We start from the raw sequence: 18,241 nt of genomic DNA on the forward strand, positions 1-18,241 counted from the left end.
ACAAAGTGCTGGCGTCCCTAGGTAGGTGGGGGGTGGGGGAGACCACGTGTGCTTTCAGCGGGAAAGCCCTGCCTGCTCTGCCCCTGGTGAGGGGACTTCTCACTGCGACGCGGCCTCCTGTTTTATAAGTGCTCGAAAGGCACGGTCTCCCTTGATCCTGTGCGTGCCGGCCTACTGTAAACGCACGGGGTTTGGGGAAAGTCCAGAGAATTCAGGCACAGGCCTGTGTGCTAACGGCCACAGCTCTGGGGGGCCCAGGGCAAGGACCCGTGGCTGCCCTCCCCCTGATCCTGGTGCCGCGTTTCCGGAGCAAATGTCGGTGCAGAGCCCTGACCTGCGGGTGGCCGAGCTGGCGTCTCCCCACTTACCTGAGTTCTTTCTTTACTTCCTCATAGTCAGCCTGTCCTTTGAGCTTTTCTTCCAGTTGCTGCAAGCAGAGGAATTTTATTAGTGGCTGTGACTGAACCAGGTGGATGGACTTGGCTAGAAAGCAAATGGTGTATCCCCCCCAAACCTCCCAATTCGTGTGTTGCATCCTAGCCCCCCAAGACGATGGCGGGGTCTTCGGGGGTGACTGGGGCGCGAGGGGGGAGCCCCATGAATGAGATCTGCGCCCTCGCCCTACTAGGTGTGTGAGGATAGCAGTCTGGGAACCAGGAGGGCAGCCCTCATCAGATACCAAACTCGCCAGAGGCTTGATGCTGGACTCCCCAGCCTCCAGAACTCCAAGAACGAAATGTTTGTGGCTTAAATTACCCACTTTAGGATGTTATGTTCCGGGAGCCTGTGAGGACTAGGACAGCCATCGCCGACCGTCCCTGAGAGGAACAGCGGCCCGTAGAAATGAACAGTGACGACGTGCGGGGTCATCTTTTGGCCCTCATGCTTCTGGTCTCGCGTGTGCAGTCACAAGTTCGCATACAACTTAACTGAAGTGGGATAAGGCTTTACGTAAGCGGAAAACAGAACAAGAAAAGGCCATTTTGTATGAAATGCCGTGAAATGGCACACAGAACGGAGAGAAGTTCTCAGCGATTTAAAATCAGCGCGTGGCTTTTCCTGAAATATGTCAGGCTAGCCGACACCGGCAGTCCCATGGCAACACCTCTGGCAGGGACCCTGCTAGCAAGCGGGACGGGCCCTTTGTCGTGAGCGTTGGCATCGGGGAAGAAAAACATTTGCACTCCCAGACAATTCCTCCCTGACCCTCAGACGTGGGCATTTTTGGAGTGGAGACCCATCGAGCTGGTTGGTTGTTCTGTCTGAATCCTACGGGAGGGGCCCTCGCATGCCCGTCAGCAGGAAGACAGGGCGCCTCGCTCCCCAGGCATGTTGGGCCCCGACGTGCCCCGTCAGGGCCTGTAAGCTCACGGGGCATTTATGCAATTGGTCTGCACAGAGCTCTGCAGGGCTTTCTTGCTTGCGGGGGGGGGGGGGGGGGGGGGGGGGGGGGGGGGGGGGGGGGGGGGGGGGGGGGGGGGGGGGGGTGGTCTTTAGCTCTGGGTGGTCGGCAGAAGATGTGCTGTTCGGTGTCGTCTGCTCTTGACCTCCCTCAGAGGGGAAGGAGACCGACCCAGCTGGGCCAGGGGATGGCAGATGTCTTAGTAGGTTTCCAGGCCTGCGGGAGCCAATTCCAGAGCCCAAATCGACAGCGCCTTCCCATCTACAGGGTTCTGTGTGGCTGGCCATGACCGCAACTACAGTGAAAGGCTGGATGAAAATGTTCTAGAGTTTGGGGAGGAGATGCCTACCTGGCCCATCAGACTTGATGCTCAACCTGCACCTCAATCTGCCTGCTGTTAAAGGAGTCAGGTGTTCTGTAAACTGAACTCATTTCGCTCATCTTCTCCTGTTGCCTTTGCTGGTGGCGTCTTGGGTATCTCCATAGGGTAAAAGCGCTCTGCCCTGGTTCCTTTGTTATGAGCCCCTGTCACCTTTGTCACAGGTTCTCAGCCTAGTCAAACGGGGGTAGTATCCACTTATTTTCTGTCCCAAGGGTCTCTGAAGGAGCTCTGGAAGAGGCGATGACTTCATTCCCCTACGGTGGAGCACAGGGAGCACTCCCAAACGAGAGATGCCCTGGTGCCATGTGGATGCGCAAGGCACCTTTCAGACTGCAATTCAGTGCTGGATTTGGGACACACGAACAATGGGGCCGTGCTCAGGGGCCACAAGAAAGACAGGAGGGAGGGTGGCGAGAGGGGAAAACACAGAGCTCTTCAGAACCTGGTGTGGCATTGAACCTGGAGTCAGTTCCCTCACTTACAAGCTGGACACCTTGGGGCTTGGTGAGAAGTGTTTCATCTGTGAAATACGGGAAGGGCAGCAATGTCCTCAGAAGGCTGAGCGGAAGAGCACAGGGCAAGGTCGTGGTGCAGGTGAGGTGCCACAGGGCCTTTGATGTGGACTGTCATCACGGCCCAGCCTCCCAGGGAGCATGGCTTTGCAGACTCATGATGGGCCCTAATTAGAAGGTTTTAGGACTGGAGTCGTGTAACTTGGTCTGAGGTCACATTTTCCACTGAGAACTGAAATAGCTTTTGCTGAACTTTCTGTCACCTCCCTGAGGGCACCTTAATCAAGAAGAACCCAAGGGCGCTTCGGTAAACCTCTGATGGTCGTTTCTCTGGGCACATGGTGGGAAGCAGGCGAGGCAGGGCCGCCTGACAAAGCCCGTCCCCACCTGTGAGCACCTCGAGCTCATCTTCAGCAAGGTCTCTGAGGAGTTCGATGTCCCCAGAGCCACACTCGTAGTGGAGTGAAGGGGTAGGAGGCACATGGCCTCTGGTACCAGGCATGCCCACCGTGGGGAAAAGATGAAGGGTCCTTGGCTCGGGCTTCTGACCAGGAGCTCCCTGCTGGGCGCCTGTGGTCTAGTGTCCAAACGTCTTAATCTGGAAAGGGCAAAAATGCTCCATCTAGTGTTCCCTGTGGAGGAAGGCTCCTCCCACATTTCGCTGGTGCTCCTGGAGGTGGGCCGGGTTCGATCTCATTTAATTGTGGCGTCACTTCTGCAGAGGTGGCTGTCCTCCCGGAAGGCAAACAAATCACGGAGTTCTACAATCAGACCTAGTTAGAGCAGAGGCCGTCGCCCCTGCCGGCCATCCCAGGAGGAATGCAGAAGGCTCGTTGCTGAGGCCAAGTCAGGTGCTCACCGGAAGCCGGGGCCCCGGGGCCCGACAGATAAGGGCCAAGGCCTGGCTCTGCCACTTTGTTGCGGGGTGACCTTGAATATAACACTGAACTTCTCAGTTTCTTCATCTCTAAAATGCAGGTCATGGTACATGAGGTGTAGTGCTTTGGTGAGTACTGGAGTGCTTGTGCTAAGTGCCTGGCACACGGCAAAACACTTGGGAGATAGTGGTTAGCGCTGCCGTGGTTATTAGGACTTGAACCCTGGTGCATGGTATTGAATACGACTAGGATTCTGGAAGAGACTCTGGTTCTGAATGCAGGGTGCCCTCTTTATGAAGCTCTCCACACCCCAGCTCCCCAGCAGACCCACGGAGGAGGAGCACGGGCACCGGGGGAAGCGCGGACTGTGCAATGCCAATGGCAGGCCAGGCAGCCCATCTAGTGCCGTGAATTAGAGTCTGGGAACCGGGGTATCATCCTGAAAAGGCACGTGGCCAAGGAACGCACCTGGCCTCTAACACAGAGGTGAGAAGAGGTCAAGGGTCAGAGACGGCTGCTAGCCCACTCCTGGCTTGCAAGTATCCCCTTGGGCGATGGGCTTAATAAGCCTGTTGGGCCTCAGGCTCATCTGGACAATGGGTTTTCAAAGGGCAGCACTGAGGACACGCAGGATGCACAAGTGCCCCTCCAATGGGACCACCACGTGATGTGGGTCACATCCGTTTAGGGACAGGGTGCACACACGTGGTTCTGGGAACTCTGGAGGTGCTCATCAAATGTATCTTGAATTGCCAAGTGAATTCTCCAGTGGAAGTGCTTAAAAGCCTGGCTAAGACTTGAAGACTAAGGAAATTTAATTTGAAATGCAAGGCAAAGTGGCGTGCGGCCAACTGGTGCTGCGTTTATAAAAGGCGCCAGTCTTACTCCAGGTCTGACGAGGGCGCCCCATGCTCTGGGGCCACCAGCTGAAGGGGCCTCTGCTGCAGAGACGCTTGGGAAGGCGGTTCTTCCGGCTGGCACCACAGGGCCAGTAATAGATCTTTGCCACAAAACAGATGGTGGGCCGGTCAGGTGACGGCATTGCCGTGTGCAGACGCCTCCATCTTTCCCTCCAGATGGTCAGGGCCAGGCTTTTGGCAGTGCTCTCTTAAGTTCGGCAGCGCTGGCCAGGAGCATCAGGGTGTGACCCCTTGTCTTCCCGGGGACCCCTGGGCTGGAGGAACACCAGTCACGAATGAGGAGGTGTGACTGGGCTCCCAGTCCAGGGCAGGGGCGGGGGGAGGGCATCTGAGGCCCAGCCCCTCAGGTAGACACGGCATCTCTGAGGTCCAGGCTTAGGTCCCACCTGCACGGGGAGCCCATCTGATCTCCCAAGGTCCTTGGGGAGAGGTCACAGGTACTCAAATTCAGGATCTATGGATGCTGGGTGTGGCAGGGTGGGGGGAAGCCCAGGGGCCCCGCTGCCCACAGGGCCAGGCTGTGGAGGGCTCACTCCTGTCACAGGTTACTTCTGAGTTCTGTGAGCTGTGGCCCAGTTGTGACCCAGGCAGCCAACTCCTCCTCACGGAATGGTGCCACCACAGACCAGGAGGGTCCAGGCTCCATGCTCAGGCCGCCTGGATGCTGCTGGTCATGGTCAACTAGACGTGCTGCGAGCTGGGGGCGGCCTGCAGGCGAAACACTTAGCTCTGTTTCCAGGTGACTGGGGACATGGGTGTCTTGCCAAGAGGACTTGTCGTAGGTTCCTGTAAGTCCTAGGCTCCTGAAAGCATTTCCTGTAACGGGCCCTGGCTCACAGCAACTCTGGAGGGGGCCACAAGTGAGCTCCTACCTCAACCCTCACACCGCCCTCGGGGCTGCTAGCATGGAGCCCCCCAGTGTTTTGGAGACTGAGTCCAGAGTGATCATTTCCGGGGCCTCACCACTGTGGCCGCGCAGATCCCTCTGCTTCCTGGGCCAGGGCCACCTTTGTCCCCAGCCCCCCACCATGAAAACATCCTTTTTTCCTCTCCCTGAATCTGCGCTCACACGGTCTTCAAGATCCAGCCAGGACAAGGCCGTGGGGAGCTCGGGCCTGGGCTCGCCTGTGCCATCCAGACTAAGTCCCTCCTGCTGGCGGGCAGGCGCGTGCATGGGTCTCTCCTAACCTCAGTGACCTCCTCAGTGAGACCAGATCATCAGCACGCCTGCTGGTGCGGTGAGCCGGAGACGCCGAGAAGACGCTCACTGAAACAGGACGGAAGGCGGCCTCACTGCAGAGTGAGCCTGCTGCCGGGTGAGGCAGCATCTGGGGTCAGACCAAGTGAGGCTACAGAGGTTATTACTCACCCACCGCGCCCCCCCCCCCAGCCCAACCCCCTGTGAGACAAGGCGAGCTCCAGAGTGGCTCAACAGGACCTCGCAGGGGACAGACAGTTGGGAGGCATGTGGCTTGGAGATAGTCCCCCCACCCCCAGGTGATTCTAATACACAGGCCCACCACCCCCTCAGTGGGAAGTACCCATCTTTAGAAAATATAATTTCTCCTTGGGGGAGACTGGCTTTCTTTTAGCTAGCCTTTTTTATAAGTAGCCATTTAAAATGGAAGCTATTTATTGGGAGCATTATTTTCTGTGCTTTAGCATGTATGGTGCAGGTGACTGCCTAATTACCCTGCCTCCGTATTGAAGAGCTCCAACAGACCACAGAATAGAGTTATCAAAAATAGCAGGCTTGTGATGGCAGTCGGACTATTTCATTAATTACAAATACAGAATTACCCTCTACAAGTGGCACTGTGCTGGAGCACTCGTCAGCTCAGACAGGGAGAAGCATCGCCCACTTGTGAGTGCGTTCCGACGTCTATATAAAGGTTAGAGGGTGCCCCGCTGTATGTGGATAGCGATGCGTTTAGGATGAACTTGGCTTGAGGATGGGGTGGGGGCGGGGAGAGAGACTGGAAAACATCCACCTGTCAATTTATTCTCACGGAGTTGCCAAGTGATGCCAGCTGATCTTGGAAATACTGGTTGCAAGAGATGGAGTTTCAAGGTGTCAGAGCAAGCAAACCGGTGAGTCCCCAGCTACATTCCGTTTCAGGGTGCACCGCCGGTGCCCTGCTCGAGGAGCCCCGAGAGGCCCCGTGAGGTCAGCCGCCACATCCCAGCCGCGGCTGTCCTCAAGCACGGGAGCATGTGTCTCCAAGACCGTTGCTAACACGCGGCAGAGCCACGCCTGACGTAGAGCAGCCGAGCTGGGCCGGAAGCTGCAGCAGCCTAAAGTGGCAGTCCCGTTGGCGCCCCGCACGCTGGGTCCCAGAGTCCCCCAGAGCTGAACAATGTGGCCCAAGAAGGAAGGGGCTGGGTGGGGCGGGGCGGGGCGGGGCGGGAAAGGGAGGGGAAAGAAAAGCCCCAGGGGACGTCTGACCAGCCCTCTTTGCGGGAAGGCATCAGGTGGTCCATTTGACAGGTCTCACTCATATTTTCCTAATAACTGTATTGCTGCTTAGTTTAGATCTGAGACTATACATTATACACATTAGCCAAAAAAAAAAAAAAAAAAAAAGGCCCTGGAAAGGTATCTGGTTCAATTAACCTCATTCCTTTGGAAGGGGGTAGGTAGAGGCGTTTGTTTTGGGGAGGCTCATGCCTTTCGTGTGCAGGTTCAATATTGGGGAGATCTTCACTCCTGGTGACAAGGGGTTAAGATAATTAGAATCAGAGAAGTCTTGTTACTAGAGGATATGTTTTGATTATTAGATCAGATGAAGATAAGGGAGCGGTAATTTTGGAAGAAGTATTGCCAAATTGTTTCATTAACTGCACCGTATTAAAGAATTCCCCCAAGATATGGATAAAGAACATTAATTTGTGAAACTACGTTTCATTTTTTTTTTTTGAGAAGGCAAACAATAAAACCTTAACTGATTTAGAAGAAATTGCTCTATAATAAAAAATGTTAGGTCTATAGCCTCCCTCTCATAGCCCAATGCAGGACTGCATCTGAGTCAGACCCCGTAACTGTAACAAAGGAGAGGAAGGCAAATTATCTAATAATAATGCCACTGCTGGGGTCAGAAATGGCTATAACACGGGAAAATTAGATTTAATCTACAAGTAAAAAATGAGTGCTGGTGCTCGCTGGGCAGGCTGATGGGAGAGTAAGAAACTCAGAAGAAATAAATGCCACGGGGCTGATGACAAATGCGACCGGGGCTCAACCCTTTCCCCAAAGTCAGCAGGACCAGCTCTTCTGAGGGGCCCAGGCACCCGGCAGATTCTCGGACGTGGATGAGATCCACCCAAAGGGGCCAGGAAGAAACCAGGGAGGAAGGATGGTGGGTGCCCCGAGTCAACGAGGTCAAGCCAGTGGGCTGCCGGGAGCACAGACCTGCTGGCAACTCGGCTTGGGTCAGAGACACGGTCCTGCGCTGGGAAGGATAATGGTTTTTTAAAAAAAATCCAAATGGGCCTAACTACATTCTGGAAGTACTTTATAGGAGAGAAAGTTTCGCTGATGCTTTTTCCCTAACTTCTCTGGATGCACCGCACTTAGTATACGGATGGCTGTACTCCGCCGTCACAGGTGCGCTCTGCACACAGAGGGGCAGGGGAGGCGGCCCCGGAGGGTGTCATGCAGGGGCTGGGCCCACCTGTCACCTGTCCTGTCACTTATCATCAAGTAAGACACCTCCGAGGAGGCCCTGCGGCCCTGGTGCACCAGAAATCCAGGGTGCGAGGATTACCTTCACAGAACTTTGACTGCAACAGGCTAGAAATTGCCTAAATCAAGTATTTTTAAAAAATGTACCAAAAGGTGGGCGGAGCTGGACGAAAGGCACGTCTGTGCAGACAGCCTGCGACCTTGGCAACCACCTGAACCCTTCACCAGCAAGTGTGCAAAATGGCGGCCTGACATCCCAGGCTGGGAAGCATGGCCGTGGGTGGGCACTGGGGACGGGGCCTTCCACCAAGCGCTGCCTGCAAACGGATGGCCCATCGAAGGCAGTGCCATCCAGGCAAGAGTTGGTAAGGGTTCAAAGGCACTCTCCCTGCCTTGGGCCCCAGGACCCTGCTTCTAGCTCCCTCGTGGAGGTTCAAGGTGGCTCTACTTGCAGTCAGTTCCAGACAAGATGCTTCCCAGAAAGATCTGAGGGCCCCGGTGACCCCAGGCTTCACACAGATGTGTCCGGGGGAACCTCGGCGTTCTCACCAGAGGGAGAAACTCTTATTGATGGTTGGAGTTGAGACTGAGGAGAACCTAAGTGGTCACTTGGGCTCCTTTACGGGGAACAAATTCTATCCATTCCCTGCGCAGATCGCAAACCTGAGATCTACTTCTGCAAAGAGCGAAGACGGGGCGAATAAGGCGGCTCCTGGGATGAGGGCTCTCACCATGGTCACTATACCCAGCACGTGTCCCCGAGGCCAGGGACAGAGGCAACCTGCCGGAGGGCTGTGGGTGTCAGTGGGGAGCCAGCTGGCCCTGGAGGAAGGCGGGGCGGCGGGTGTGCGCGCAGGGGCGGCCCCCCCTCGGCCCACGGCCCCCGCGGCGCCCTTACTTTGAGCGTGCTGTTCTTGGCGCTCAGCTGCTGCTCGAGCTGGGAGATCTGGCTGGCCGAGTTCTCACGCAGCTTCGTGAGGCTGGCCTGCAGTCTCTGCACGTCCTCCACCAGCTGGGCGATCTCCCGCTCCTTGGCGGCCAACTCCACTTCCAGGCTGGAGCGGGTCAGCACCTCGATGGCCTGCTCCTGCGGATGAGAAATTAGTGACAAAGCCGCCTGGGCTGCGGGCAGGGCTGGAGCAAGGACACGCAGGGGAAGGGATGTGGACAGTGAGCTCGGGGTGAGCCTCGACCGCCTGCCTCCGCGTGGGTGGACTCGCCAACACCCTCCTCGCACCACCTTCCCGTCTGCATGGCAAATGTGCCTGGATTCAGCTGGAGGAAGGGTTTATTGGGTGTCTTATGGGAACCAGGAGCACACAGTGAGCACAAGGACGATAGTCCCTGTCATTCCAGAGCATCTAGTCAGTGGGAGGATGCCGGGCGTGTGAGACGCACCACATATGTTGGTTAGCAGCATAAAGTGTGCTGGGTGGTAACCGGGCCACCAAGAAACTGAAGTGGGGGCCGGGCATGGGGTCAGACTTGGGTGAGGCGGTGGGGTTTTATTGATTATATTTTTTTATTTTTAAAGTTTATTTTTGAGAGAGAGAGAGAGTGCATGCAAGTGGGGGAGGGGCAGACAGACAGACACACAGACACACACACACACAGAATCCTAAGCAGGCTCTGCACTGCCAGTGCAGAGCCTGATGCGGGGCTCAAACGCATGAACCATGAGATCATGACCTGAGCCAAAATCAAGAGTCAGATGCTTAACCAACTGAGCCACCCAGGCGCCCCGGCACCAGGGCTTTAATAAGATGGTCAGAAAAAGCCCCACTGACACGGTGACAGCTGTGCAAAGGTCTGAAGAAGGGGCCAGAAAGGGTTCTGCTGGGTGTTGGGGGCACGAGCAGGGGAGGGGCAGAGCGAGAGGGGGAGAGAGAGAGAATCCCAAGCAGGCTTCACACGGTCAGCACAGAGCCCGACTTGGGGCTCCAGACTCACGAGTTGTGAGATCACGACCTGAACTGAAACCAAGAGTCAGACACTCAATGGACTGAGCCCCCCAGGCGCCCCCGCTTCACGAGACGCAAAACACTGGCAGCTCCGGCCCCAGCTGGCAGGGGCAGCCAGCCCATCCCACGCATGACGCACTGGCCACAGAGTTCTCACGCTGGGAGAGAGCCTGTCATCAGGGAGAGAGCTTTTCATACCTACTGCCCTCCCACCGCAACCAGGAAATAAGGACTTTATCATTTAAGAACGTAAAGTTCTGTCGTGTACAAAGGAGTGACTCTTTCCTGTTGCTTGGGGTTGTATCATATTGTAAAGTGGGTTCTTCACCCCTCCCAACTTCTGGCAGGCATGTACGTGGCCCCAACGAGCGTCCTCCTGGCGGCTTATTTGAAAGGCACGTGTTGTCCGGATCAGCCTTATTCAGCGTGCTCCGTGGCCTGGTGCCAACGCATAGGCTGCTGCTGATACGGAGAGATGCGCAGAGATGGGCAGAGTGAGCATTCAGAAACCCGAATTCGGCATTGCTGTGACGCTCCTACTGTCTTTTGTAAAGCTATCGGTCTGCAGCAGACCGGCAATGAAAAGCAAACAAAACCCATCCTTGGCCACAAAGTGTTTGGGAAGCACCACGCCAGCCAACGATCAAAGGTCAGGAGCCACAGGGACCTGAGACAAGTCCTCCTGGCAGTTCCAGGGGTTAGCGCCAGTGACAGAAGCGGAAGCCGTGACAGCAGGGAATTGTCAGAAGGAAAAGGGGCTCCGTTTCAGGGTGGGGGCACCATAGGAGGGCAGAAAGGGTGGAGAGAGCAGACGAGGCATGGGGGTAAAGGACTGATGCCGATGCCAGCTGGAAAAGGACCGAGCCTGTTGCCACCTGACGGTGACCTACTGTTCCGGAAGGGTGGCCAGAGGCGCCTTGTGGTGGTGGGCTTGTGGGAGCAGGGAGGTGACAGGATGGAAGGGATATCTGGGGAGGTCACACTCATGGGAGTAGAGACTGAGCCACAGTATCTCATTTATTTATCAGTTTTCCAACCTCAGGGATGCCAGCCCTAACAACAGTTTCAAGTGCTCTCAGGGTGTCGGTAAAACAAGCCGAATGGGGGGGATCTGGGGTTTTAAACGGGCAAATGCAAGTTCATAGACCAGGGATAAGTGGTTCACATGATATGTGTAAAGACAGCAGCTCTCAGCGCTGAGCCTGGACTCGGATGGGGGCCTGGGGACAGCAGTCCCAGGGGGCCTTCTGCTCAATGCCCGGGACTTAGTCTGGCCTGGCCACAGCTGGCCGTGTGACCTTGGGCATATCAACTACGTCTTAGGCATCCAGGCCAGATCCCACATTCATAACAGAACCAAAGCCATTTGTGTCTTACATAAGCTACGTGAGATGAGATCATCCACCCAAAAGTAGTAAGACCTTGGAAATAAGACAGAAAGGCTCATTCTACTTGAGGCCCAAATGTGGCTCACTTCCTGGCTGCTGCGTGCTGAAGACACATTGGAGGTATCGATAAGGGAGCAGACAAGGGCCCAGGAGCTGATCACAGAGGGTCAGCACCACTGGCTCCCTCCTGTCTGGGCCTCAATTCAGTTGCACTCGAATCACTTGGGGGCTTCAGAAAATGTATGGGTTCTGGGCTCAAGCCTGGAGACAGAGGCTCAGGGGGTGTGGGATAGGACCCAGGGACTCCCTGGTAAGTCTGATGGGGTTAGGGGTCAGGACCCAGGACAAGCCTCTCAAGGAAGGAACAGAAACTGACTTCTCCAAGTCTGACAAGAGGCCCGGGTGGGCACCACAACCACGTCCCCAGAGTCTGTCCCAGCTTCTAAGACCCAGAGGGGGTCCTACACTCTTCACGGGTGCCAGGTCTCATGGTGGGGGCTCTGAGGGCTCAGGAGCCAGAGGGGATGTGAAAATACTCTGTAGAATCTGAAAACATTGTACGGGCGCCCGGGTGGCTCAGTTGGTTGAATGCCTGACTTCAGCTCAGGTCCTGATTTGCAGTTTGTGGGTTTGAACCCCACATCGGGCTCTGTGCTGACAGCTTGGAGCCTGCTTCAGATCCTCTATACCCCTCTCTCCCCACCCTCCTCCACTTGCACTCTCTTTCTCTCAAAAATAAACATTAAAAAAATAAAATAAAATAAACATTATAGAAAGGGGGGTACCTGGGTGGTTCAGTCAGTTAGGAGTCCCGACTCTTGATTTTGGCTCAAGATCATGGTCTCCCAGTTTTGGGAGTTTGAGCCCCGTGTTGGGCTCTGCGCTGGCAGCAGAGAGCCTGCTTGGGATTCTCTTTCTGCTCCTCCCCCACTCATACAGTCTCGGTCTCTCTCAAAATAAAAAAACTTAAGAGAACCGCCCCCCCCAGTTGTAAAAAGAAAAGGAAGGCCTTAAGATGGTGACAATCCAAAGGGAAAAAAGAATGTCAAAGCAGAGGCTACTGGCAGAGGACCCCAGTGAGCTAGGTCCCTCTGAACCCTGTTCACCTCCCCTCGCCCCAGATGCCTGTGTCTGAGTCCTCAAAAAGCTACATAATGAGCTCTTTTATCTGGAGGTCATTTCCATATCAAATAGGGATGCAATACCAGAGCCTACGGGAGACAGGGAAAATCCAGTGGTGAAACGCCGGTGGGCCTAGGACCCCAGACTAGAGGCAGACGCCCGCATCTGGGCTAATACCTCACTTGGATTCACCCCGGCAGCGGAAGATGGGGCCAGGGGACCTCAGTTCTACTTCTCTTTCCTCCTGACCCCCTGAATTTCTGCCAACACCAAGGGGCCAACGTAGGCAGACTCCATCTGTTGGCTTCACCTGGTAGGCTCGCCTGATAGATGGGTGTGGTTTCCACTGTTACGGTTTGTCTAGGGTCAAGGGGGGGGCCTGGTGCGGTGCCCCAGAGCCCTGAACTAATACTGGTCTAGAAATACTTGACAAAGGCCCCGCTTTGAATATGTCCTGTTTCATTCAATGCACATGACGGAGAGAAACTGGACGTGGGGGGAAAAGAATGCGTTACGGAGTAGGACAACTTGGGATCAAGTTCCAGCTTGGTCACCTTCTAGCTCTGTGACCCTGGGTAAATTACTTAACTCCTCTGAGCCCGTTTCCTTACTTGTAAAACGAGGATAATAAAACCTACCTCCAGTGACTGTGGTGTCTCCAGGCACAGAGGAGACAACCAGATAAAGCCCCAGCGAGGCCCCTAACGCACAGCAAGAGCGCGCCGAGAGGTGGCTCACCTTCCAGAACGGGCGACTCCGTTAAGACACCCGATGAATCGGTGTTGGCTTTAGCTGGATCTATAGACTCCAGTGTTCCTCTGCCGAGTCCTGCCAGCCAAGCCCAACAGACATTTTCCCGCTGGCCCAGTTTCCTATGTTTGCTCCCTGGCCAGCTGGGGCTGGGGCCAGGGCCGCTGGGAACGCTCGCCCGGGGGGGGGGGGGGGTCCCTGGCAGCGCCGCTCTCGGGAGACTGAAGTGGGGCCATGTCAACACGGCCCTGAGCCCATGATGAAGTGTTTAAGCGCCTCAAGGACCCACAACTGGCTCTACCTGCAAAAACATTCATTTCCTTCCGCAGTGTTTTGGTTGCTGCAGTCCAGGATGGAGCCAGAAAGCCCTTCAATCAAAAACCTCTAGCTCGAAAGCCCCGTGTGGACACACTAGGATGCGCGGCCTTCTCTGGGGACTCTGGGGCGACTGCAGAGGCCGCATCGGCTCATTCCTCCCGGGCTTCCTCCCGCCTCAGCCGTGGCGCTGGGTCCAGGGAGGCGTGCTTGGATCAGGGGACAGTGAAGGAGCCACGGGACATTTCAGGTCAAATTAGTATCAGGGTCCATGAAGCTGGGATGGCTCCTTGAGTGAAAAAGTTTTCTGTTTTCTGAAAACCTTAAATCAGGTCTTATTTAATATTAATATTATTTTAAATGATTTTTAATGTTTATTTCTGAGAGAGAGAGAGAGTGCAAGTGGGGGAGGGACAGAGAGAGAGAGAGAGAGAGACAGAGAGACAGAGAGAGAGACAGAGTATCAGAGGTGGGCTCTGCACTGTCAGCATAGAGCCTGATGTGGGGCCTGAACTCATGCACTGTGAGATCTTGACCTGAGCCAAAGTCGGACATTTAACTGACTGAGTCACCCAGGTGCCCCTCATTAATTAATTTTTAAAATTTAACATTAACTTAGAGAATATGAAAACCCATTCTTTAAAAAAAATTTTTTTAACACTTATTTATATTTGGGAGGGAGGGAGGGAGAGAGGGAAAGGGAGAGAGGGGGAGAGGGTGAGAGAGAGAGAGAGAGAGAGAGAGAGAGTGTGTGTGTGTGTGTGTGTGTGAGAGAGAGAGAGAGAGAGAGAGAGAGAGAGAGAGCGCGAGAGAGCAGGGGAGAGGGAGACACAGAATCCAACAGGCTCCAGGCTCCGACCGACCTATCAGCACAGAACCCGAAGCAGGGCTTGAACCTGCAAACCATGAGATCATGACCTGAGCCGAAGTCCGAAGCTTACCTGACTGAGCCATCTGGGTGCCTGAATACCCATTCTTAAAAAGGGGTCCCAGCACTAAGACTCTGCTTCGGGTTTGCTCCTAGGGAATCCTTTTACAAAGACCCAGTTGAGTCCTGGCCTAGCTGGTGGGGGCCAAGCATTCTGGGGCGAGGGGCTCACACCCCGGAACCCCCGCTTCCTCATCTAGGTAAAGAAATGGAACATCTACCTCACAGGTGAAGGTGGAAAAATGGCCGTCCGACCAACATGTGAGTGATCACAGCAGCAAGTCTCCTGTTAGACTGGGCCCTCGCTGGAAGGGCCTGGCTCGCCCCCCATCCCCCAGCTCCCCCACTGTCCACTGCGGGACCTGGCACCCGGCGGGCGCTCTGTGACTGTCAAAGAGAAGGATACTTATAAGCACAATTCACCCACCATGGGTGATGGGAGCTGAGGGGCCTCAGGGCCGCTCACTCCTACTCTGCATGTGAGGAAACTGAGGCTGCACAAGTCTGACTACCTGAGGTCTGTGAGCAAACAGGTGACAAGTCAGAGCTTTGAACCCAGGGCTCCAGCATCAGAGACAGTGAGGCCACTGCCGCATATTACAGGTCAGGCCTTGTTCGAAGCAATTTGCTCATAAGAATGTTTGAACCCTTACAAAACCAGTGATGAAACCCAGGCTCAGGGAAGGTAAGCTACTTGCCCCGAGTCACACAGCTGAGGAAAGGACCCTGGGGTCTGACCCCAGAGGGTGGCTCCAATATCCGGGTCTTTGTTACGTGCTGCCCTAAATCACCGCGCAGAGCCAAAGGTGAGAGCCTGTAACCTGATAGGTCGATGCTGCCTTGATCGAGCTGGGGAAGCTCTGGCTAAGAACAATTTTTATTAACCTTAGAAAAATCCAGAACCAAAGAAAGGACTGAGCTCCTTCAGAACACTCGCACTACCAGAGAGAGTCTGCTGTTATGCAGACTCGGAGCGTGTCACCGTGCTATTACCTTGTAGGCCCACCCTGCTTATCGCCCACTGTTTTCTCACTCTGGAAGGACACACCGCGGTGGAGACCAAACCTCCGAGTTTCCGGTGTACTTCTGGCAAGGCTCCTGTGTCACACCCCCAGCCCCCCGCCAGCCGTCTGCCGCCTCGGCCTCTACGCTGGGCCGGCGCCCAACCCGCATCGATGCGCCATCAGCATAGCTCTTTCTCCGACCCTCCCGAGTCCCGTCCCCAGGCTGCCCGAGGTGCTCCCCGCCGACGCAGCGGTACTGGTTAAAATACTTTTCCCCAAATGGAACATTCGCGGCACAGAGGTGCAGATGCGAGGCGGACAGGGCCCCTGCAGGGCCGGGCTACCCACCACGTCCGGAGCCTTCTGGATCTGCGAGGCCAGCTGGAGAGAGTGGTTGGCTGACGTGAGCTGTTCCCTCAAGGTCTCCGCCTCTCTCTGGGCCACCTCTGCCCTCTGAAGGAAATGAAGAGAGTGAGAAGAGAAAGTACGTTCAGTTTAACAACTGACAATTATTACAAGAACATTCATCAATTCATGCCTGACTGACTATAATTGATTTTCCTAAACACTCAACCTAATAAATGCTGGAAAAAAACATAGAATGTGATGGATTTTTATTTTAAACAGTACAAGGAAGAAATAATTGAGCGATTATGACAGTAATTTAACGCTAGGAGCAAGGAATCCCCTGCTGATACTAATGCTCCGGCCCACTGAATTTCCCAGACTGAATAAATACAAGTGGAAATAGAGTCTTTTGATTCAATTTCTTTCTGTTCTCATAGACCAAGAAGATTTTATTGCAGGATCACTCCTGGGAGTAATTCTCATGGGTAAACAGTGAATTAAAGACACTTTGGCCGTTCTCTTCCTAAAAACACGCACAATGTTGTGGTTGTGTTCCTTCGGCGAGTATTTCCATAGACGTACATGGTGTAAATGTCACCTCTTTTGGGGCGGCCAGGCTCATTTCAACATATTTAACCCTTCCCCTGACCAAGCTGGCTGATGCCAGCACTGCCCGGCGGCCTGGGCCCGCGGGGGGTGAGGAGGAATGGAGCCGACCGCAGGCAGGGGGCCGAGGAGGAAAGCGTGGACCCGTCTGCTATTTGCAGGTCATTCCCGGATGAGGAAACCAACGCCGTCGGACGGCAAAGCAGGATTTCCACTGGATGGACTGGGACACGCCAGGGCCCGCCTCACGAGAAGGCGCCGTGGTGCAGCAGGCAGAGGGAACGGGGCAAGCTACCTCTGCCCACAACACGCTACCTTCCCCGATGAACTGGGGACACCGTCACCTTCTCAGGGACCTCGCAGGGATTAGCATCCGCCGAGGTGTGCCGCACACACAACGCATCCATGAGTGTTTTATGAATGCGCTCGCCCTGATGCTACAATGACAGAGAGACGACCTCTAAGACAGGTGAGAACGGTGGCCCTGGGCGTGCGGGCCGGGGAAGCACCTCTCGTTGTGCTGATAGGAGAGATTTACGGAGGAAAGCCTGGCCGAGCAGGCTGCTCTGTGAGTTTTCTGATTGCGAGGCGTCACCGCGCTGTCGACTCACTGCTGAGAGAACTAAAGACGGGGATCCAGAAGCGAGCCCGATCCATCGAGCTGGCAGAGGCCCAGGTCTGGCGGCCCGGGGGCGATTCTCTGACACACGCTTGCTCTGAGGATCTATCTCTGCGGGCAGACAGATCAGAGTATTTCTGACAGCAATTCCTTCCATCCGGGGTGGTGCTGATGGCCACTGGTCCTGCTTCTCCAGTCCAGGGGCGCCTGGCCAGGCCTGTCTGTGCTCACGAAGCGGCCTCCCACCCTCTGCTCCAAACAGAATCTAGAAGGGCCCGTCGGGAAGGGCGACAATGTGACCGGCATGGCGATGACGGCAGGGGTGATTTCTGGTTCACTTTCTTTGGAAAGCCTCCTCTTCAGTGAGAAAGAGTTCCAGATGGGCCACTCCTCATTTTTCTGATAATCACGTCGTCGTTGTGACTGACAAGATTACTCTTCCTTTTCTAGTAGGCCAAACCCTTGGGCATACAATCTCCGCAACTCTGCCAGGAATGAGCTGTTCTTTGACCCATTTCTAGGATCTCTGACCAGGAAAACTACTTCTTAGGCTAGCGGAGAAGCTGTTCTGGGAGCAGCCAATGAGGTTGTGCTGCCTGCCCCGCCCTGGAATATTCTGGAACCAGCAGAGCCCGGGCAGGCCCGGTCAGCGGGTTCATGGCAAGGCTCTCATATGGGCATTTCGCTGTGCCCCGCCCCCACCCAGGATGGGTGGTTCACGGAACAAGGGATCTGGCTATTGAGGATTTTCTCCTCGGTTTGTGGAATTTCTCCAGAACTTCCGCACCTATTCTGTCCCCAAGTTCACGTGCAAAGTCACTCTGTGGCCTCTCCATAGTGGTCGTGGCCTTTTCTCACATTTGGCTTGACTTGGTTACTTTAGGGCAGCGTTTTGACAGTTTAGAATTTTTAGGATTTGTTTGGGATTTATGCCCTAAGGACATAAAAAACCCCACACAAAACCACAAAAAATGAGTTGAGGTGGCTTGTGCAGCCAAACAGGCACAAAGCAGACTCAAAAAAAAAAACAAAAAAAGAGCAGCTAAAGGACGGAGTGAGAGCAGCCGGGCAGAATTTGCTCCTCCAGCTCTAAGTTGAGGCTCCTTGCTGGTGGCAGAGACAGAAGAGGCGCTTGCGGGGCTGGGCAGGTGCTGCATGGTCACCTGTTTGCAGGGCCTCGGTCTTCCCGAGACCATGATCCAACCAGACGAAGGGTTTCTAAGAACTGGCATCAGTGATTGCGGGCGGAAGGCAGTGGTGTTTTCTGACCAGGAACCCCAGACATGGAGCCACGGCTGCCACAAGACCCCTGACTCCTTGTGTCCGGTGCCCCTCCCCCCCCCCCCAGCCCGGCCCAAGCAGAGCTAGGGGGGTGAGGCCTGGGTTCTGGCTGCCAGCTGGTGCGGCCCCAGGGGGGGGGGATT

At 55.1% G+C, this 18,241-nt stretch overlaps 1 protein-coding gene across 1 annotated transcript in view; it reads right to left on the reverse strand.

Moving 5' to 3' along the window:
- Nucleotides 1–18,241, reverse strand: part of CUX1 (cut like homeobox 1) — a 353,536-nt gene that overhangs the window by 75,184 nt on the left and 260,111 nt on the right. The window contains exons 10-12 of the mRNA XM_029946913.1: nucleotides 15,593–15,697; nucleotides 8,675–8,863; nucleotides 369–427 (exon numbers count right to left, since the gene is read on the reverse strand). Of these exons, the coding sequence (XP_029802773.1) occupies nucleotides 369–427; nucleotides 8,675–8,863; nucleotides 15,593–15,697 (353 nt within the window). The remainder of the gene's footprint in view (nucleotides 1–368; nucleotides 428–8,674; nucleotides 8,864–15,592; nucleotides 15,698–18,241) is intronic.

This window comes from Suricata suricatta, chromosome 8, assembly GCF_006229205.1.
Source record: "Suricata suricatta isolate VVHF042 chromosome 8, meerkat_22Aug2017_6uvM2_HiC, whole genome shotgun sequence".
NCBI lineage: Eukaryota > Metazoa > Chordata > Mammalia > Carnivora > Herpestidae > Suricata > Suricata suricatta.